This window comes from Chrysochloris asiatica, unplaced genomic scaffold, assembly GCF_000296735.1.
Source record: "Chrysochloris asiatica unplaced genomic scaffold, ChrAsi1.0 scaffold00075, whole genome shotgun sequence".
In the NCBI taxonomy this organism is placed as follows: Eukaryota; Metazoa; Chordata; class Mammalia; order Afrosoricida; family Chrysochloridae; genus Chrysochloris; species Chrysochloris asiatica.
Window position 1 is genome coordinate 8,702,364 of NW_006408593.1, and position 23,088 is coordinate 8,725,451.

Below are 23,088 nucleotides of genomic sequence, written 5' to 3' on the forward strand. Positions count from 1 at the left end.
GTGTCGAGTGTGGTCACCAATCACAGCGTGTATTCCCATTGAGTCTTAGTCTTGGAAGGGGGTTTGCGCTGAGGGGACCCGACCACTTGCCTTGATGTTTCCTGGGCAAGCAAGTTGCTTGTTCTTGTAGTAACAGTCGGTCTGCCTATGAACAACATTCCCATTTTACAGAGAAGAAACCGATTTAGGTTAAACACTTCTCCAGGGTCACTGTGACAAGCACCACTCCCAGTTGTCATCAATCTGGACTCATGGTGACGCCATGTGTTACTAAGGAGAATTGCCCTTCTTGGAGTTTTCATGACTGACCTTTTGGGAGCAGATGTCCAGACTTTTCCTCTGAGGTTCCCCTGGGTGGGCCTGAACTGCCGTCCTTTAGGTTAGTTGCACAGTGTTTAACCATTTGCGCCACCCAAGGACTCCTCCAGGGTCACACCGTCTAGTAATAAGTTTCACTTGACAGTTAGGTGATAAGACAAGAAACCCTGCGTCAGGAGCAAACTGTGCCGAGGAAAGAGATGCTTTCACTTTGGGATATGTTAAACTGGAGAGGGCTGTGAGGTTCAAGTACTCTGTTAGACCCCTTGGCACACAGTGCCTTTCTTTGCTGGACGTGAGACTCCTTTCTGTTGGGTGAAGTGGAAGAAGCCTGGCATAGTCATTCCTAGCAAGCAGAGTAGCTACCTAGATTTTTGGTTATTTCTATTTTTTTTTTTTAAGTAGGAGACTCATCAGGAACATTATCAAACTAGTATAATGCCCTATAGTTTCATTAGATGTGTTGACTGAGATTGGATTTCTAAAGTGAGCCTAAGACTTAAAATTCAAATGCATTTCCGTTTCCTCGTAAGCCACTAATAGTATTAATTACAGCAGAACCTTTAACTTAAAAACTGGATAATTAGCTGTAATTTCAGAAATGTAAATAGAACCATAATTCATGACGTTCCTCCCATTAGTATGTTTAAACCAACCACATGCCATTTTCCTTTCCTTGTGCCCTCTTCCAAGTTCATGTATGGCAAATCTTGCCTGCTTTTGTAATGAGGCTCTCGTGTCAATTTATAATTAAACTGTGGGATTAAATTCTTCTATTGTGTTGCTTCTGACTCCATCGTCATTTTCCATTTCTGATGAAAGGCACTGCGAATTTAAAGCCTTGTAAATGCTCTTTTATTTAGAAATTGCTTCTCACAAGTTTATGAAAACTGTAAAGTTTGCAAAATGTTTTACACAGTGTTCCAAATATCATCTGTCAGAGTATGAACATGTGCTAGCTACAGCAATATGTTAAATAAGGCAAAGAAGGCATCTTTTCTTTCATTACTCTCCAGACTCGGGAGACTGTAAGAGTAGATTGGCTTGAATGAAATAAACTGGGTACAGAAGCCAGTTGGTGTAAGCAGCCATCCTGGTTATCTGCTGCCCTGACCTCTGTCTTTCAGAAGTCTCTCCACTTAGGTGCTGGTCATATGTAATGAAAGCAGAAACCTTGACTACCGGACACTCTGCTGCATCCTAACACCTGAATAGTGCCTGACACCCAGGAGAAGGTCACAGTATTTGTAGACTCAAAGAAGACTGGAGTCCTGGTAAGGCACTGTAGGACAAGGTTGGTGATTTCAACCCACAGAAACCCTATACATGGTCACTGTGAGTCAGAACCAGTCTGTGGTGCTATAGGTTAATGTGCTGATCTGCAAAGTCGGTTAGAACTACAAGGCCACTGGTTCAAACTCACCAGTTGCTCCTCGGAAACCCTATACAAGGTTGCTATGGCTCACCAGATGAAATACACAGAAATCAAATTGACTACATCTGTGGAAAGTGTCAGTGGAAAAGTCCATGTCATTAGTCAAAACAAGACCAGGGGCAGACTGTGGAACAGACCATCAGTTGCTATATTGCAAATTCAGACAGAAGCTAAAGAAAACAGAAACAAGTCCACGAGAGCTAAAATACGACCTTGAATATATCACACCTGAATTTAAAGATCACCTGAAGAACAGATTTGATACAATAGACACGAAAGACCGAAGACCAGAAGAGTTATGGGATGACATCAAGTACATCATTCAGGAAGAAAGCAAAAGGTCATTAAGAAGACAAGAAAGAAAGAAAAGACCAAAATGGATGTCAGAAGAGACTCTGAAACTTGCTCTCCAGCATAGAGATGCTAAAGCAGATGGAAGAACTGAAGAGGTACAAGAGCTGAACAGAAAATTTCAAAGGTCAGCTCAAGAAGACAGAGTCAAATATTATAATGAAATATGCAAATACCTGGAGTTAGAAAACCAAAAGGGAAGAACACAGTCAGCATTTCTGAGGTAGAGGGAACTGATGAAAAAATTCAAGCCTTGACTTGTGGCATTGGATTCTTTGGGCAAATTATTCAGTGATGTAGAAAGCATCAAAGAAGATGGAAAGAATACGCAGAGTCACTGTACCAAAAGGAAATCTTGGATGTTGAACCATTTCAAGAGGTAGCATATGATCAAGAGCCAATGATCCTGAAGGAAGAAGTTCAAGGTGCATTAAAGGCATTGGCAAAGAACAAGGCACTGGGAATTGATGGAATACTAATTGAAATCTTTTGAAAATGTGAGGTGGCACTGAAGGTTCTCACTCATTTATGGTAAGAACTACCTGGCCAACTAAGTGGAAGAAATCATTATTTGTGCCCATTCCAAAGAGAGGTGACATAACAGAATGCGGAAATCATCAGACAGTATCATAGATATCCCATGTGAGTAAAGTTTTACTAACAGTAATACAGAAACAGCTGTAACCATACATTGACTGAGAACTTCCAGAGGTTCAAGCCAGATTCAGAAGAGGACGTGGGACAAGGTATATCATTGCTGATGTCAGATGGATTTTGGGTGAAAGCAGAGAATACCAGATATATGTTTACCTCTGCTTTATTGACTGTGCAAAGGCTTTTGATTGTGTGAATCATGACAAGCTATGGACAATATTGCAAAGTATGAGTATTCTGGAACACTTAATTGTGATCATGAGGAACCTGTACACAGGTTGAAGAGGCAGTTGTTCAAACAGAAGAAAGGAACACCAAATGGTTTAAAATTAGGAAAGGTATGTGCCAGGATTGTGTTCTTTCACCATACTTATTCAGCCTGTATGCTAAACAAATACTCTGTGAAGTTGGAGTATATGAAGAAATTTGTGGCATCAGGATTGGAGGAAGACTCATTAACAACTTGCAGTATACAGATGATACAACCTTGTTTGCTAAAAGTGAAGAGGACTTAAAATATTTACTGATGAAGATCAAAGAGCACAGCCTTAGGTATGGATCGTACCTCAATATAAAGAAAACAAAAATCCTCACCACTGGACCAATAGACAACATTCTTATCAATGGAGAAAAGATTGAAGTTGTCAAGGACTTTATTCTTGGATCAACTATCAACACTCATGGAAGCAGCAGTCAAGAAATCAAACGACATATTGCATTAGGCAAAACTGCGCAAGACCGTTTGAAAGTGTTGAAGAGCAAAGTTGTCAGTTGAAGGACTAATGTGCACCTGACCCAAGCCATGGTATTTTCAGTAACCTCATATGCATGCCAAAGTTGAACAGTGGATAAGGAAGACTATAGAAGAATTGATGCTTTTGAGTTATAGTGTTGGAGGAGAATATTGCAAGTCCTGTGGGCTTCCAAAAGAACAAACAGATCTGTGTTGGAAGAAGTACAGCCAGAATGCTCCCTGGAAGTTAGGATAGCTAGAGTTCGTCTCTCGTACTTCGGGCATATTGTCAGGAGGGATTAGTCACTGGAGAAGGATATCATGTTTGGCAAGGTGGAGGGTCAGAGAAAAAGAGGAAGACTCCCAGCAAGATGGATTGGCACGTTAGCAGCATCAATGGGCTCAAACATAGCAACGACTGTGAGTTTGGCCCAGGATCAGGCAGTGTTTCATTCTGTTGTGCATAGGGTCACTATGAGTTGATACCAACTCCATGGCACCTAACAACAACAACAACAACATGTCTCGGAACCGACTCCATAGAGCAACACAATAGCTGCAACAATTCTTCTTCCTCCACTGATGAGCACATTAATATGTACCAGATAATAGGTTAATGATTGTAAGCATATTGTCTTCTTACTTCTTAAATCATTATCTGCAGTTTATAGACAAGTACTTGTAGAGCTGAGATTTGACCAGGTGAAGTCCTTGGCTTTTCTTAGTTGCTTGGAGTAGTAGAGCCAGGACTGAACCCCTCAGGTCCCTGCTCTTTCAGCTCAAATTTTTAAGACAGGAGGGCTTCCTCCTACATTTGTATATATACTATTAGTGAAGTTTGCATTTTTAAAATGCAGTTGATTTTTAATTATAATAAGGTCATGATGGTGGAATGCCGTGGAGTCAGTCTGATTCATAGCGACCCTGCATAGCATTTCTGAGGCTGTAAATCTTTATGAGAGCAGAAAGCCTCATGGTTCTCCTGCAGAACAGCTGCCGTAGTTTGGAACTGCTGATCTTGAGGTTAGCAGCCCTCCTTGTAACCATTACACTCCCAGAGCTCCTTCAATGAAATGATAGCATCTTTCTTCTTCCCTTAATCATATTTACTAATGAACTCTAACAGACTTTCTGTTCTTCTACTTTTTTAAGTAAGTGCTGGAACTGGATTAGGACCTCTAACTACAAATGTGACAGAATGTAAACTGTATATTTTCTAATTTAATATAATGAGAAAGAAATGGAACCAAGTAATATTTTGTGTTATTTGATGTATAATGCTTGGGAAGCCCATCCATTAGGGAATGTATGTTTAAGCCACCTTCTTTTTTGATGTTTCGGATTCATCTGGAATGAGAAGTAGGCTGAAGTTGATCTGTTTTTGGTTCTCTGTATGCTATTATGGTAGTTTCACAAATGGATTTTTATTTTCTAGCAAGTCATTGTTCTTTCTTCTCCTTCATGCCTAACCCAGATGCCAAAAATCTAATTCTCTAATGGCACTATTATCTCTGTAGCAGCTGGTTTTGCTAGAGGATTCTGAATCCAGTGAGGTCAGCAGTGGCTACAAATGAACTTGGACAAGCAGAGATCTCGCTCTACATGTATAGATGTTTAATTTTTGTTTTTAGGTGTAAGATGATGGAAGTGGTTTTTTTTTTTACAAGTAGTGTATGATATAATTTATATGCCATTCAGAATTAAATATTCTGGGTCTTTAAAATCCACTACTAATTTCTCCGGTTCAGATGGGGAACTCAAAGCAATGTAGAGCACAGCTCACCCATCACCCTGCTCCTAGGAGACGCAACTCTATTATATTTCCTTCTCTGCCTGCCACCCCGGTCCCTTCTCATTTGGTCTGTCTTGGTCTGCCTTCATCTTTAGTCTCCATTCTCCAGGTGCCTCATCTCTTCTGTTGTTGAGTTCTTAGAATTTGAATGAGAGTCTGCTGGGATAGGTTCTCTTACTGTCCAAGGTCCTGCGATGTTTATTGGGATGGTGGTGGGAATTCTGAGAGGACACAGACATCCTGTGTTTTCTGAAAGGGGACATGCTGGATTTTAGACAAGCAAAAGTGTTTTGAAGATCACTGAATAAGAAAATTTAAACTGTCTCTGGTGCCTCACTTTAAGAGAAAAATCATCATTGAACAGATTTTCAGTGCTAATTCAAAAGACTACCATTTAAAAGGGATTTCAGCTATCTAAATGATGTTGAAACAACTGGTGCCATTGTTTGGTTTGGTGAATCCAGTAATGAATCCTATAATATATAGAGATGAAATTGCAGGCACCCACACTCTTAATGAGATTGTATTATAATAGCAATATTTCAATCCTTCACGTTTACCCCAAGTCTGCTTTCCCCCTTTTGCAGTTCACAGAAAGCTTTCTGTCTGCCATTTGGCTATTGCTGCCACCTAATGTCTCAAGATAAAATTGCAATCAATTTGCCTTTTCGTATGTGGAAATAGCTAAAAGCAACAGTTGGTTTTCTCTATACTCATAAATGATAGCATTCTGAAGTGATTACTTTTTGTATAGAGATTATGGACAGCATGCTTTCCACAAGCAAAATTAGAGTCAATAAAACAGAAGACATTCTTATAGTCCTAGAAAGAACGCAAAAGATTTAAGAGTCCTGGTGTGGCCCTGGAGGAGAAACACTGTACTGCTAACTGCAAAGTCAGCAGTTCAAACCCACCAGCAGTTCAAACCAACCTTGGAAACCTTATACAGGGTCACTGTGAGTTGGCATAGGACACTTAACAACAACAACAACAATCTGTAGTGCAGAACAAATCACCAGTATGACCTTGGCATGTTTTACACTTATAAAACTGAACTTGATCTTCTGAAAAATCTATTTCCTTCCTTGATGTTCTGAAAAATCTATAGCATTTTTTTTCCCCTGTGTGTATTTTTGGTTATAAAAACATATGCCTTATACATGATCCTATTTATTTCTTTGAGCTGAAATCCTCGATGTTGAACATGTTATTAATAGAGCTATCTTAAGTAGATACTCACTTTTTTTGTGTGTAAAATCGAGAGCTTTGATAGCTTTCCTTTGTCCAGTTAGCAGAGACAGATGTGAAGTCTTCCTATCACTAACACAACCTTAACCAGAGTAACACTGCTGTACTTGGGGCTTCGTAGCTCATGCCAAGACCGCAAAGTCAACTGGGCTGCTTAGAAAGTTCTCGATTTTCTTCCAACATTTTGAACTACAGCATTCACATTTCCATGGGTTAGAAAGAAATCTGAAAGGAGAACGTATTCTAGATATGAGAGATGGAGTTTTCAGTTTTGTTGTTGTTGTTAAGTGCTGTCGAGTTGGTTCCAACTCATAGAAATCCAGTATAGGGTTCCCCAGGAGTGACTGGTGAGATTGAACCACCGACCTTGTGGTTCAAACCTACTTTGTGGTTCTGCGCTTATCTTACAGAGCCACATATATGGTGGATTTTTTTTCTTCTTTTAAATCCTGAAGTATGGTATAATTCAGCCCAATCTTTAATGAGATTTCTAAGGAGTCTGTTATCTGTACTGACTCTGTAAAGACTGTTTGCATTTGAACAAATGTTTAGGGTGTTGCTGGTTTTCCCACTTACACTGTATATAAATTACTCATTTGTAGGTGTGTAGATGGTTGAAGTCAAGTCAATTGAACATAAAGTTTCACCTTCATTGTTAACAAATCTTTTATATAATTGGCTCCCAGGACTTCTGGTAGATGAAGACTATTAAATAGGATAAAAATGGACTTGGACCTGCTGCTACTAATTATGTTTAGATACTGTCCCTCTTCAGGTGGACATGAATCCTGGTTAAATACACTTTGCTTTGCCATTATTCTTAGCTTACAGATATTCACACAGGTTTCTGTGATCCTGTTCAAGTCATCCTGACCGAATTTTGCAAGTAAAATCTTGAGAATCGCAGCCTCAAGTGACTAGCTGGCAGCTAAATATAGAGCTTTTATGAGTTCCTTGAACTACTAATTTTGTTAGCCTGTTGGAAAAGTTACTATTACTACTATCAGGGTGATCCGGCACAGTTCCCTACTAGCTTCTGCCTATTGATCATATTTCCATTATTTCTTACGTTACCCCCCCCCATTTTTTCTAATACTTCCCAGTTTTATTAAACATTGCTATCACATTTGTGTTTATTACTCAATCACTACTGAGTTCTCTTTTTCTTTTCTGAATTGCATATTGGATGCAGGCATAGGAGGGCTTTAACACAGTGATTAAGAGCCCAGTGTCTGAAATAAAATCTCATGGTTTGTATCCCAGCCTGACTTGGCTCTATGATCTTGGACAAATTATTTAATGTCTGTGAATGTCCGTTTCCTGACTTGTAAAAGAGAGATAGTAATAGGAGCTGCCAAACAGAGTTGTTGTGATGATTAAATGTATGTGTGTATTAACAACATTCCTTGCCTAAGTTGAGTTGATTCTACTCATAATGACCCTATGAAGGTTTTCTTAGGCTGTAAATCATACGGAAGCAGAAAACTTCATCTTTCTCCCATGGAGTGACTAGTGGATTTGAACTGCTGACCTGGTAGTTAGAATTCATTGTTTATTCTGCAGTGTCTCTGGCACCTAAGAAGCCCTGGATAAATGTTTGCTGTATTATCATAGTCTGCAGTTCTAGAAGAAGTAAGAGGAAACTAAATAAAGAACACCATTAATCTAGCAACTATAATTTCTGAGGGTGTAGATGACTTTCATGGATGCCAGGGAGCCCTAGATCATAATTTATTAGTCTGAATATATTTAGATGATCCGTTAGGTAATTATTTACTTAGCTAAAATAAAGTTTAAGTTGTTTTATTTATTTATTGGTTCCTGCAAATATTCCTTATCTTGGTTTTGTCTTTATCTTTCTAGGAGTCTTGGTGTGGTGCTGTAGGATAAGCACTGGACTGCAAGACTGGCAGTTTAAACTCACCAGCCACTTCTTGGAAAGCCTATACAGGCTTGCTATACATAGGAACTGACTCAACAGCACTTAGCAATAATAATTATATGTAAATATATATATATATATTTTTATTTTATTTTTTTTTTATTTTTTTCACTTAATTGTGAACTAAGTGTAAAAAAACAAACAAACATGGAAGGCTTCACAACTTTGCGTGTCATCCTTGCATGGGGGCCATGCTAATCATCTCTGTATCATTCCAATTTGAGTAGATGTGCTGTCGAAGCGAGCAGTATTCCTGTGTTTTTGATTGTCTTGTATCCTCAGCTTCAGGTTAGGTGTTGGGAAGAGTCATGACCTCTTACTTTTAGTGCCTTGTGGCCTTGTGGCCTCGTTAGCCTTCCCACGTTTACCAGAGGTCAGGCTCTGGAGGAATAGGGGCCCGTGGCATTCTACACTTTACAGGGTTACAATGACATAGTTATTCAGCTCTTTTTAGTTTAATATCTTTCTCTTTCTTCTAGATTATTATATGCTGCAGAAGCTGTCTTTTCCTTTCTGGGCTTGTTTTGTTTTTCGTTCTTAACACTAGTTCTTACCCATAAACCAAAAACCAAACAAAACCATTGCCATCAAATAGATTTCAACTCATAGTAACCCTTTGCTGCTGTTGTTAACTGCCGTCTGAGTCGGTTCCGACTGCTAGGGACCTGCATAGGGATTCCGAGAAGTGGCTGATGGGTTTGAACCGCCAACCTTGGGGTTAACAGTTCAGGGTGGAGCTGCCTAATAGGGTTGTGAATCATTATGAAAGCCACATTTCTCTCCCATGGAGAGGCTGGTGGGTTCGAACCACCTATCTTTTAATTAGCAGCTGAACACTTAAGCACTATACCACTGGAGCTCCTTAGTACTCGCCCATCGGTCTAGGGCAAATACTTGTTGGAGGAATAATTGAGCTCTGATTGTAAAGATGTGTCTTTGGTACCTTGTCTCATTTTCTGAAACAGTCATAGCGAGAACGGGAGTGGCCACTCTCCTGTTTTATGGGATTGTCTGCTCCTTCTGCTCATTTATAATTCTGTAGATGATTAGAACGAAATCAAGTGAACTTAAAGCTTTACCTTCAATGAGTTTTGGCTTAATTGTTAACAGATCTTTCGTAGGATTGGTTCCTAGGACCCCTGGTGGTTGAAGACTGTTGAACAGGATAAAAATGGACTATGAACATTTAAGACCTGGAGAGGGATTATGTAATAGCTACCAATAACCATGACAAAGGCCAACTATACATGTTACAAGGAACTCTGGAAATTGAGAGAAGATGAGTCCCTTTGTCAGGGGTTGGCTGGGTGGTACAGAAAGGCTTAATGATAGAGGTGACATTTGAACTGGAATTGAAAGCCTGCCTCGAACAGTATTTTATATAATTGTATGTATCATTTTAGAGTCCTGGTGTGGCGCTGTGGGCTAATGCGTCAGACTCCAAAGTCATTTGAACTGCAAGGTTGGTGTTTCAAGCTCACCAGCTGCTCCTTGGAAACCCTATACAGGGTCGATAACAACAACAACAACATATATCATTTTAGTCTTCATATCTTTAATCTTATCATTGCAATACATCTTTAAAGCATATGAACCCTGGTGTAACATTGCAAGGTAGCACTGGACTGCTAACTACAAGGTCGACAGGTCAAACCCACCAGACACTACCCAGGAGAAAGATGAGGCTTTCTGCTCCCATCAATATTCACAGCCCCGGAAACCCAACACAGGGTTGCTGTGAGTCAGAATCCCCTCAGTGGGAGTGGGTTTTTAAAACATCAAATACATATGATAGCCAACTAATGATCTTGTCTCATTGCAGTGAACAACGTGGGGATGTCATATGAATATCCTGAATACTTTTTAGATATTCCGGACTTGGACAATGTAAGTTTTCCTTTGTATAGCAGAGTAACAAAAACAATGCATGTTGGCATATGGTGTCATGATAAAAACTCTGAGAATTGGTGTTCAGCTGCTTGAAGGTTCATACCCTGTCTTTTACTAACAAGCTCAGTGACCCCGGGAAGCATTCAGTGAGAAGATATTTATAACCTCATTTTTACAGTGTCAGATTCAATCATAACTCAAGTTAATTTCATTATTTTATCAAAATAGCCTTGGTTAAGTATCCACTTCCAAAGGATCAATTTTTCAATCATCAGTATGTTAATAGAGCAATATGATGGACTCAAATGAAGTAACTCAACCAAACTGTAATCAAAACTAGAGAAGCATAATATCACTGAAGGCCTACATGAATTTGTTTTAATTAACTGAAAATCTTAACATTCAACAATTTCTACTCTCTGTATTAGCAGAGCAGAAATTGCGATATTCATATTTATTTTAGACTTACTGTGTCTTTTTGCTTCCAGATATAACCTGCACATTGACCTTGGAATTTGCAAATTAGCATGAATTGCTGCTGTTGGTAGAAAAATACTATAATACAAGTTTCCCCCACTATCCACAAGTAGAGCATTTGTATGAAACTTTTTGTAAATCGAAACGGCCTAAAACAAACAAGCAATTACCATTAATCTAGCTGGGTAAAATTTTTGTATTTTCCAGACCCCACGAATAACTTGCCAGGTCATACCAAATAACACATAAAGCCTAAAATGACTCTAGTATAGCATACATACAGTGTTTACAGACGGAGTTCAAAGCTGTGGGGGCTTGATGTCAAGATACTAAGTGTAGTTCCCAGGAAGAAGCTTGTCTCCTCTTCAGCAGCTTACTGCAAAACACTAGCTTCACATTTTTTCCCTAAAAGCAGAAATCCTCTTGGAATTTCTTTCGGTTAGCAAAAATACGTACTAATGTGGATCTTTCTTAAAAGTTACAAACAGCACAAAAGCCAACTTTCAAAAAGCAGAGGCTACCTGTATTGTGAATGAACTCAAGTCTGCCTCTCCACCCTAACTCCTGCCAGTTTTCCAAGGTCTTGGTGAATATCTGAAGAAATTTTCTATGCATCCCTAGGGTACTGAAGTACATTTCTAATAGCATTGTCAAATCTTTATAAAATTATCAATTTTTTTTTGCAGACCATCAAGAAACTTATAAATATTAATGTTATTTCTGTTTGTAAGGTAAGCAGCCTCTTTATAAATATATCATTCTTTAAAATCTTGTAAATCCTTGGTTTTAAACATTGGCAAAATCAGTTGTTCACTTTAGTTGCCTGTTGTTTAGATATAGGTGTTTCATTGATGTTGTTCTGTAGAAGTCTGGGAGAATGCTCAGAAATGCTAATTAGTTTAAGATCTTTATTTAAGCCTGATAATTAGGTAGATACGGTTTTGTTTTTAACACACAGTGTATTACAAAGCCACATAGAAAGGTCTTTTGAGTTATTGACACTTTTCTTCCCCTCCATTAGCAAACGTTTAACTTGGAATAAGGATGGTTGTTGTTAAGCACCATCTAGTGGACTCATAGTGACCCTCTATAGGATTTCCAGGAGAGGCTGGTGGGTTTGAACCACTGACCTGTGGTTCAAACCAGCCTTTTGGTCCCGTGTGTATCCTGTAGCGCCACACCAGGAATAAGGGTAAGGAAGCACTTTTCCAAATCCCCAAGAAATCTAAAGGTAGAAAGAAATTGTGTAGGTGGCAGCACTGTTCTAGATTAATAGTACAGAGTGTAAATACAAGGAGCCCAGGTAGCACAGTGGTTATGCATTGGGCTCTTAACAGCAGGATTAGTGGTTCAAATCCACCAGTCACTCCACAGGAGAAAGATGAAACTTTCTGCTCTCATAAAGATTTAAAGTGTTGGAAACCCTATGTAGGGTCACTATGAGTAAGAGACAACAACACAACATTTAACAAGTGTAAATACACTTAATTTAAATTGGATTTAGTAATTTCTTAGTATGAAAAACCCAAACTTCTGTCTTGAGACCAGATTGGTACCTGACTTCTTTGCAAAAATCAAAGTACATGAAAAGTAACATGTACCCGTTGTATCAAATTAAAACAATCCAGCAATGTAGGAAGTAAGCAATGAAAACCCATTCTACTGTACCCTAGCCTACTCCATTTATAAAAGCAAGCAGATAGATTTATTGTCGTGAAGCGTGTGTGTGTGTGTTTCCCCTGCTATGAAAACATTTCTTACACACATGTATAAATGACATTGTGGCACAAATTTGTTGTTGTTAAGTGCCACTGAGTCTGTTCTGACTCCTAGAGACCCTGTGTAGGGTTTCCAAGGGTAACTAGTGGGTTTGAACTGCTGACCCTGTGGTTCACAGTCCAGTGCTGATCATACAGTGCCACAGCAGGAGTCCAGCATAAATGTAGAGAAGTAGAATTACTTGGCTAAACAGTTTTTGCATTTTAAACTTTCTTGATGTCAAATTGCCTTCCACAAAACATTTGTTCTAATTCACATTCTTCCCAGCATTATACAGTCCTGGTGTGTTGCTGTAAGATAAGCACTAGACTGGTAAACTCAAGGTCGGCTGTTCAAGCCCACTAGCCACTTCTTGGAAACCCTATGTAGGGTAGCTTGGAGTCTGAACCAGTTAGGTGACACTTAACAGCACCCTGGACTTTGCATGGGTTTTGTGGGGTTTTTTGGAATTTTCCACATTCTTTTCAATATTAGATACAATGAATTTTTAAAAAGCATCGAGTAGGATATTATTTAATTACATTCATTTAATCATTTCTTGAGTGCTCTTCCCAATATCTATATATGTGTGTTGATTCTGTGACTTGGTTTACATGTCTTTGCTCATTTCTGTCATTTTAAATGTGTTTGTTAGTGCTCTTAATATGCATTTTGGATCGAAACACTTCATTGTATGTACGGATATTTTCTCCTGTAAATCATTTTTAGATTTCAACTTTGGTTATGGTGTTTTGCCACAAGTTTGTTGTTGTTGTTTTTCACATGGTAAAATTTCACATGTCCATATTTTCCTTTGCAGCAGTTAGGTTTTTATATTTTGAACGGAAATATCTTTCCACCCTCCAACATAAAATAATTAAAATAGTCTCTTTGCTTTCCTGAAATTAACTCTATAGTTTTTGCTTGTTTGGATCATTGAACCATCTGGAATGTTTTGGGGTTCTTTATTATTATCATTACTGTAAGTGGTGTGAAATAGAGATCTAATTTAATTTTTTTTTCCAAGTGAATAACTAAGTGATTAAGTTTTCAATAATCTCTTCTTTTCTTACTGTCTGGACATGAAAATTGTATCTTCTGTGTTTCATTGGCCTCGTTTTCTATTCTCTATTTAAGCTCTGCTTAAATTATGGCACTTAACAGCAACAACATGCCTGCCTAAGAGCCCTGGTGGCACAGTGGGTTAGGTGTTGAACTGCTAACCATATGGTTGGCAGTTTCAACCACCAGTAGTTCTGCAGGAGAAAATGAAGCTGTTTCTGTCAAGATCGACGGTCTCGGAAATCCCAAGGGGCATTCGGCCTCTGTTGGGTTGCTATGAGTTGGAATCGATTCTGCAGCACTGAGTTCGGTTTGGTTTGAGCTTACATTGAACTGCTTTAGCAGTTTGTTGTTTCATAGTTGTTGTTGTTGTCAGGTGCCATCGAGTCGGTACCGACTCATAGCAACCCCATGCACAGCAGAACGAAACAATGTCCGATCCTGGGCCAACCTCACTACCGCTGCCACACTTGAGTCCATCAATGATGCCACCTGGCCAATCCATCTCGTTGGGGGTCTTCCTCTTTTTCTCTGACCCTCCACCTTACCCAGCATGACATCCTTCTCCAGCAACTGTTCTCTCCTGACAATATGTCCAAAGCATGAGAGACGAAGCTTAGCCATCTTGGCCTCCAAGGAGCACTCTGGTTGCACTTCTTCCAAAACAGATTTATTGGTTCTTTTGGCAGTCCATGGCACTTTCAGTATTCTCCTCCAACACCACAATTCAAAGGCATCAATTCTTCTACGATCTTCCTTATTCACTGTCCAGCTTTCACATCCATATGAGGTTATTGAAAATACCATGGCTTGGGTCAGGCGCACCCTAGTCCTCAAGCGGACATCTCTGCTCTTCAATACTTTAAAAAGTTCCTGTGCAGCAGATTTGCCCAATGCAGTACGTCGTCTGATCTCTTGACTGCTGCTTCCACGAGTGTTGACAGTTGATCCAAGAAAAATGAAGTCCTTGACAACTTCAGTCTTTTCTCCATTGTTTCATAGTGGTTTTATCTAATTCTTTGTTTCATGAATTATAGGCATTTCTATTGGTTTTCTGTGATTGTAGAAGTGATTTTTGTTTATAATACCGTCTCTTAATTGCCCAATGGAATTCTTTCTCAGATTTGTATTGTTGTTCTTGGTAAGGGCTGTTGAGTCAGTTCCAACTCATAGCGGTCACATGCACAACAACAAGACATTGTCGAGTCCTGTGCCAGCTGTACAGTTGTTATGTTTGAGCCCACTTTGACAGCCACTGTGTCAGTTCATCTTGTTGAAGGTCTTCCTCTTATTCGCTGATACTCCACTTTACCAAGCATTCTGTCTTTCTCAAGGGACTGGTCCTTCCTAGTAACGTGTTCAAAGTATGCAAGTCTGACCAGCCTCACTTCCACGGAGCCCTCCAGCTATGCTTCTTCCAAAACAGGTTTGTTTATTCTTCCGGCAGTCCATGGTATTTTCGATATCCTTTGCCAACACCATAATTCAGTAGGCATCAATATTTTTTCAGTCTTCCTTATTTGCTGTCCAGCTTTCCCATGCATATGAGGTGATTAAAAATACCATGGCTTGGGTCACGAGCACCTTAGTCCTCAGAGTGATATCTCTGCTCTTTTATACTTTAAAGAGGTCTTTTGCAGCAGATTTAACCAGTGATATACATTGTTTGATTTCTTGACTGCTGCTTCCATAGGCATTATTTGTGGCTCCAACTAAAAACCTTTGACAACTTCCGTATTGTCTCCATTTGTCATGATGTTGCTTACTGGTTCAGTTGTGAAGATTTTTGATTTCTTTATGTTGAGGTGTAACCCATACTAAAGGTTGCATTCTCTGGTCTTCATCAATGAGTGCTTCAAGTCCACTGTCAGCAAGCAAGGTGTTGTGTCTTCTGCATATCACAGGTTGTTAATGAGTCTTCTAGTCCTGGTGTTGTACTCTTTTGTGTATAATCTAGCTCCTTGGATATGTTCAGCTTACAGATAGAGTAAGTATGGTGAAAGTATACAACCCTGACACATACCTTCACTGATTTTAAACCATTTAGTGTCCCTTTGTTCTGTTTGAATGACTGCCTCTTAGTCTATTACAGGTTCTACATGAGCACAGTTGGTCTGGAATCTTCAGTCTTCACAGTGTTATTCATTGTTTTTTTCTGACCTGCAGTCAAATGCCATTACATAGTCAGTGAAGTGTTGGTAAACATCTTTCTTGTTTTCTTTGCTTATAGTGTTGTTGTTGCTGTTGTTAAGTGCCTTCGAGTCGGTTCTGACCCACAGTGACTCTTTATAAGGTTTACAAGGAGCAGCTGGTGAGCTTGAATCACCAACTTTGCAGTTCAAACCAATTTTGCAGTCCAGCACATTATAAATATTGTTACTTGTTAAGCCAAGTTTTGAACTATGATTACATTTCCTTTTGCATACAACTATTAGTTTTCCTCTTTCTTCTAGGGTTTCTTGATTTCCAGTTTATACCTCTAATTCCTGACCTGCCCTAGGTCCTTTATCGCATGTTGGCTTGCTTCTTGTTGGTGCCGTGTACCCTCTTGCTGAAACTTTTAGGGTTAAACATCCTCTCCTCCACTGGTACAGATACTGCCTAGTTTTATAAAATATGCCGTTTGTGTTTCTTCTTCTTTTTATGGTTTGGGGTGATATTTGTAAAAGAGAGGAAAACAAAGCTACTTTCTTCCAGCAGCTTCAAATGGAAAGTCTCAAAACAGTGGGTTTTCTGTTTGTTTTATTTTTTATTAGTTTTCATGTTAATTGAGATTTTTAGGAGTCCTGTGTGGAGTAAAACTCATTCTTCACTGTTTACAAGGTTATTTCTGAGTTGTGAAATTTATCTACCCTCTCTCTCCCACCGTTTTTAGTAATTCTTATATTCCCTCACTCAGTCTTGCCTGCCACAGTCACAATGTGCAAGGAATTGTTTTTCCTTGCCTCTGAAGTGGACAAGAAAGAATGGTTTTAATATATAAATGATTAGAGTTGTTGGCTTTTTTGTTGGCTTTTAGTTTTATTACATTGGGGCAAGGTGGGGGGTTGCTTTCCTTCCTTGTCTTCAAGAAAGACATCGGAAAGATGTCACTTTGTTGTTGGGCTTTTTTTTCTCTCCAGTGATTGGTGTTGTTTGGTGTACTGTAAAGTTGTTTCCGACTTATAGCGACCCTACGCACAGCAGAACGAAACACTTCCCAGTCCTTTACCATCCTCGCAATTGTTGTTAGCTTGAAGCTTGAGTCCATCACTGCTGCCACTATGGCAGACACTCCACTTTACCAAGAATAAGGTTTCTCCAGGGACTAGTTCTTCCTGATAACATGTCTGACGTATGAGAGATGACGTCTCACCATCCTAGCTTCTAAGGAGCATTCTAGCTGTACTTCTTCCAACACAGATCTATTTGTTCTTCTGGAAGTCCATGGTACTTTTAATATTCTTCTCCAACCCCATAACTCAATTGCATCAGTTCTTCTAAGGTCTTCCTTATTTACTGTCCAGCTTTCACATGCATATGAGGCTATTGAAAATGCCATGGTTTGGGTCAAGCTCACCTTAGTCCTCAAGCTGACATCTTTGCTCTTGAGCTCTTTAAAGAGGTCTTGTGTTTCTCCTCAAATGACTGTGGACAGGGTTCAAATCCTCAAGCCAGTCCATGGGAGAAAGATAAAGCAATCTGCTTCTGTAAAGATTCACAGCCTTGGAAGCGCTTTGAAGCAGTTCCCCTCTGTCCTTAGTAGCAATCAATTTGGTTCGGGTATGTACAGTCATTATGGTAGGCACTGGGACTATGGAAGCAAATTGTCTGCAATTTGATTTGGATAAGGCTCTCATAGACCTTTAATTCATCACTAATAAATTGTTTCTGGTTTTTTTTTTTTTCTCACCAGTGATAACTCATTTAAGGAGTTTAGGTTTATAAAGTAATGAGAGTGACTTTCATTAGTGCTCACAACTAGTGTAGCTGCTTTATGGCTTGGTCTCTTTCACACACCAGCAAAAGTCTAATACAGCGAATATCTGTTAGAAGGAAAGCTAGGTAACAAACAGGAGAATCCAAACCGAGTATGCTGTTGTGACAGTCGCTACACTAAGATACCCATACCTTGATTATATATACACTTTTGTTTTGAAGTGCTCTTAAGTCGATTCCAACTCATAGCGACTCTGTATAGGGTTCTGAAGAGCAACTGATGATTTTGAACCACTGACCTTTTGGCTCAAACTGACCTTGTGGTTTAGCACATTATCCTGCAGTATCACATGACTCCATACGTACTAGACCAGACAATAAAAATTCCTGAGGGTGAGCTCAGATACTTTACATTTGATTACACGAGTACTTAGGGAAATCCAAATCCATTTTTAATAACTGTATACTAGTTGAAGGAAATCAAGCTGTTTATTTCAAAATTATTGCAGTTGATCAGAGAAACAGTAACAGGAACTTGAGTATCTTTATTTTATAGCATCCTCTTGGTCTTTTTCTCTATTGTGAATGTTTAAGTAAAAAATCCTTGTCTCCTCATGTCCTGAAAGAAATCATCACTCTTGTATGGTTGGTTTTAAATCTCAGATCCCTTTAATCTTACACTGTGCCCAACTTCTCATATGTTGCTCTGCTTCTTCCTGTGTAATATATGCGTTGCTTAAAAGTAATTAATTTAATTTTGATATAAGACAAATCACATTTTGATAGCATGCTTCCTAAAGGCAGCTCAAGTGAATTTTGTTTTAAAAAGACAAATAGTCACTCCCACTGTATCTTCTTTGTTGGTGTTATTAGCCAAGGTTCTTTCTTGTATAAGATTCAGTTTCAATGAAGCACATGAATAAGCAAGTTGAACACTGAGTAAGTTTCCATATGTACAAAATTGCTTTCAAAACATGTTTAATAAAAATAAATCTATCTAGCTTTAAAATAAAGCTCTGGTGATGCAGTGGTTAAGCACTCAACTACTAACTGAAAAGTTGGCAGTTTGAACCTACCCTGCAAGAGATCTGCTTCTATAAAAATTACAACCAAGAAAACCGTATGGGCAAGTCTCCTGTGAGTTGGAATCAACTTGGAGGCACCCTACAACAATGTAGCTTTGAAGGTATTTTCCGTGGCATATTTATATACATATATGTGTGTGTGTGTGTGTGTGTGTGTGTGTGTGTGTGTAATAAGACTTCTGCTCTGGTAGCATAGTCGTTATGAGTCGGGCTGCTAACCTCAAGGTCAGCAGTTTGAAACTACCAGCTGTTCCGCTGGAGAAAGATGAGGTTTTCTGCTCCTGTAAAGATTTACAGCCTCGGAAACCCTGTGCAGGGTCACTATGAGTCGGAACCGACTCCACATTACTTAACAACAACAACGAATCTTCAAATTAATTAAATAACTTTGCCATTTACGAGTTATTTATCTTGGGCAAATTAACCTCAGTGTGTCCATTTTCTTTTTTCTTATGCAGTCTGTCAGTTTAAGATGTGAATTCTGCCTCACGGAGTTATTATGAGAATTAAACAGGGCAATACTTGTAAACATCTAAGAGTAGTGCCCAGATCATAGTCAGGATTCTAAAAATATCATTGGCCATTTTGTTCATCTTAGAGCTGGTGAAGATTTTTTGCAAATAATGCCCACTTGTTATATTTTAGTAAGTAAAGTGTTTTGATCAAAATTAACATCACTTCCAGTCTATAGTTTTTTTATTTTTACCTTGGAAATGACCACTCTTCTTATGTATTTGGCCAAATGCTTAAACATGAATGCTAAAACTATATAGATATGTTTTATAACGTACTTAATGAGTTGTGATGAAAAATATGTTCATGTGTTTTAAATTTCCTTTTACAGAAGTATTCATTGTTGTTGTTAAGTTCTTTCAAGTCAGTTCTTATTCATAGCGACCCTGTGTAATGTTTCCAAGGAGCAGCTTGGTGGGTATGAACAACCAACGTGTGGTTACCAGTCCAGTGCTTATCCTACAGTGCCACACTGGGACTCTACAGAATTGTTAATGTTGTTAAGTGTTATCAAGTCTGTTCCGACTTACAGCAATCATAGCTATATAGGGTTTCCAAGGAGCAGCTGGTGGGTTTGATCCACTGACCATGTAGCTAGTAGTTCAATGCTTATCTTATAGCATCACACCAGATCTCCAGAATTGTTAATACTAGCTTCAAATTCATTTTCTGATCATTTTAACTGCTGTCAGATAGTGTTGATATTAAAGTGAAAAGCAAATAATGTCAATTTTAGAACTAAGGTGCGCCTGACCCAAGCCATGGTATATTCAATAACCTCATATGCATGTGAAAGTTAACCAGTGAATAAGGAAGACCACAGAAGAATTGATGCGTTTGAGTTATGGTGTTGGATGAGACTATTGAAAATACCATGGACTGCCAAAAGAACAAACCAAGGTGTGTTGGAAGAAGTATAGCCAGAATGCTCCTTAGAAACCAGGATGGCCAGACTCTCATACTTCAGGCGTATTATCAGGAGGGACTAGTCACTGGAGAAAGACATCACGTTTGGTAAATTGGAGGGTCGGAGAAAAAGAGGAAGCCCCCCAATGAGATGGATTGGTACAGTGATGGCAGCGATGGGCTCAGGTCTAACGATGATTGTGAGGTTAGCCCAGGACTGGGCAGTATTTTATTCTGTTGTGCATAGGGTCACTATGAGTTGGCACCAACTCGATGGCACATAACAACAACAATATCAGATAGTGTCCAGGGTTTTTACTCTTACAAGCGTTATTATTTGCTCCCTAGAATCTCCTTCTTGTCTTAACATGTATGTATATGTGTGTCATGGAAAGCCCTGGCCCTTTCTGTCTCCTGAAACCTGCACTGCTGGCTGTCAGTCCACACAATGCTAATACTAATAGGTCAAGATGTTGACTGACCGGGATCCCTGGGAGAACGCTCACTGCTGCACTCTGTGACTATAGACTCAGCCTTCATCCGGCGTCTGATCCCAGATCAGCCACTTAACTTCCGGTGGTCATCCCGTCATGTCCCTGCATCAAGACCAAGTAGTGCAGGAGGAAAAATGTTCCTCTTAAAAAAACAGCATCAGTCCAACAACAGCGCAGAGCAGCAGCTTTGACTCTTTAAAAGGAACGCTGAAATAGCACCCATCCCATCAGAAAAATAGTTCTCTCTGCATTCTTCCTCTTCCCACTCCCTTTTTGCTGTTGGCTCATACACTTGTTCCCATGAAATGAGTGAGTTAAGTGCTTCTTTTGGAAACACATGTAAATTCTGTTGCTTTGAAGTATCTCCAGCAGAAGAACTGAATGTATGCTTAAGAACATTAGGTATAAGCCTTTTTTTTTTTTTTTTTTTTGGCAAACCAAATCCCATTTCAAAAGCACTCGGGGACGTTGCTATTTGAATAAAATACTTTTTCTTTAAGCCAGATGATCTTCCTTTAATCCATCTTAAGTGCCAATCTGAATTTTCCTGTATCTTTGTGGTATGCACATTGAATGGAAAGAAACATCTAAAGCTTTCATTCATTCAATATGGAGCTAAGAACATTTGGCGGACAGCCTACTCGTTTTTGCCATGCTGTAGGCAGGGTCAGTACTGTCCCAGTCTCTGTCTCACAGTTGACTAGTGACCACACGGCAGATGTGAAAGTGGCTCGAGGCGGCCATGGGGAAGTGACCAGAAAACGAGTTGGGCCGTGATGGTGCAGGAACTTGAGTTGTATGCTCAAGAGGCTAGAGAGCCATAGGGCTCTTTAACGGAGAAGTAAGGTGTGATCCGCTTGACGTTCTAGAAAGGTAATACTAGTGGCAGAGTGATGTGGCCAGAGGTATTTCCTGGTCTATGTTTTCGTCTCATCTAGACTACACAATGAGCTCACCTAGATGGAACTGTGTGTGACCACCCCACCCCCACCCCCCAGTTCCGTGCCCTTGCGTGCTGCCATGGTTTGCCCTGTAGTATGTTTTGTTGAATTGTGCCTATTTTGCTTTACTTGACTGTGTTACGTTAACCCGGGGCCAGGGCTCCATTTTCAGTTGTTGATAAGTCGGTTCCAACTCATAGTGACCCTGCACAGGGTTTCCGAGGCTACAAATCTACAGGAGCAAGAAGCCTCATCTTTCTCCCGCAGAACTGCTGGTAGTTTCGAACTGCCAACTTTGAGGTGAGCAGCCCGATACGTAACCACTACGCTACCAAAGTAGCAGTAGCCTTTTGGAGCCCTGGGGGAAACTTAAAAGAATATAAAAACTGGTCTGACAGCAGAACTGTAGAAGGTTTTAGGATGGACTATAGGTATCCAGAAGTGCTCGGCTGTTAACTGGAAGGGCGGTGGTTTGAACCCACCAGCTGCTCTGAGGGAAAAAGATGTTACAGTCGGAGTCCATAAGTATGAAGATGCTCTGAAACATTCCGTTATCTTTTTGTTTCATGTTTTTCACAAACTTTTTGAATTCCCTTCTTATTTAGAGCCTCGAAAACCCTACAGGCCAGTTCTCTGCTTTTCTACAGGGTCGCTATCAGTTAGAATCAACTCAGCCACAGTGGGATGGCTGCAGTCTGGCACCACAATACATGTATCAAAAAAAGTTTTAAGTAATAAAAAGAACAAACTTTGCTTTCCATCACTGTGGGTTTAAGTTTTGTCTTGTCATCAGATCACATGACAGAGGATGAGTGGTTGAGTAGTACACCAGGGGAGACTGGAGAAACCAGTTTGCCCTTGTGCCCTTGAAGCTGTGGCCCTGTTCAGTGAGGTTTGCTGGGGAGGACTCTGGGCTCCCCCATGAGCATGACTGACTTGACTCTTTCAGACTTAGTGTTCTTTCCTGGGTCCACAAGTTTCTGTCCTGGATCAGTAGGTCAGATCATTCTAAAATCTACTTAAGCCCCATGTTGCTCATTGGTGTTGTTACTAAGTGCCTTGTAGCGACCCTATATAAGGTATCCAAGGCTGTATGTGTTTGTGGGAGCAGAAACCTTCACCTTTTCTCTCTAGGAGCGGTGTTGAGCTCTAACTGTGGCCCTAGTGGTTGTTAGTCCAGTGCTTATCATACAGAACCACTGCACTGCCCATTTCACATTATTGTTGCTACGTGCCACTGAGTCAGTTCTGACTCATAGGAACCCTGAATAGGGTTTCCAAGGAGCGGCTAATGGGTTTGAACCATGAACCTGTGGTTATCAGTACAGTTTTTGATCCTTCTGTGCCATATAACAGAATGATGAAAGCAGAATATCCTTATAGCCAAGGAATCTCAGGCTGTCACCAGATGAAGTTATGATCCAGAAGAATATTAGGGCAAAAAATATTAGCTGGAATTGTTTAACTGTGGACATCTGATGCTTAGTCCAAGCTACCTCACTCAGGCCATCTGGTTATTTTTGTTCAGCTCTATTGGATGCTTTCACAATAGTCCCCAAGAATTTAGGCTC

The 23,088-nt window shown here is 39.7% G+C and overlaps 1 protein-coding gene across 1 annotated transcript in view; it reads left to right on the forward strand.

Annotated features, from left to right (window-relative positions):
* HSD17B12 (hydroxysteroid (17-beta) dehydrogenase 12) overlaps window positions 1–23,088 on the forward strand; it is a 220,042-nt gene that overhangs the window by 151,035 nt on the left and 45,919 nt on the right. The window contains exons 5-6 of the mRNA XM_006865031.1: window positions 10,296–10,360; window positions 11,527–11,571. Coding sequence (XP_006865093.1) covers window positions 10,296–10,360; window positions 11,527–11,571 — 110 coding nt within the window. The remainder of the gene's footprint in view (window positions 1–10,295; window positions 10,361–11,526; window positions 11,572–23,088) is intronic.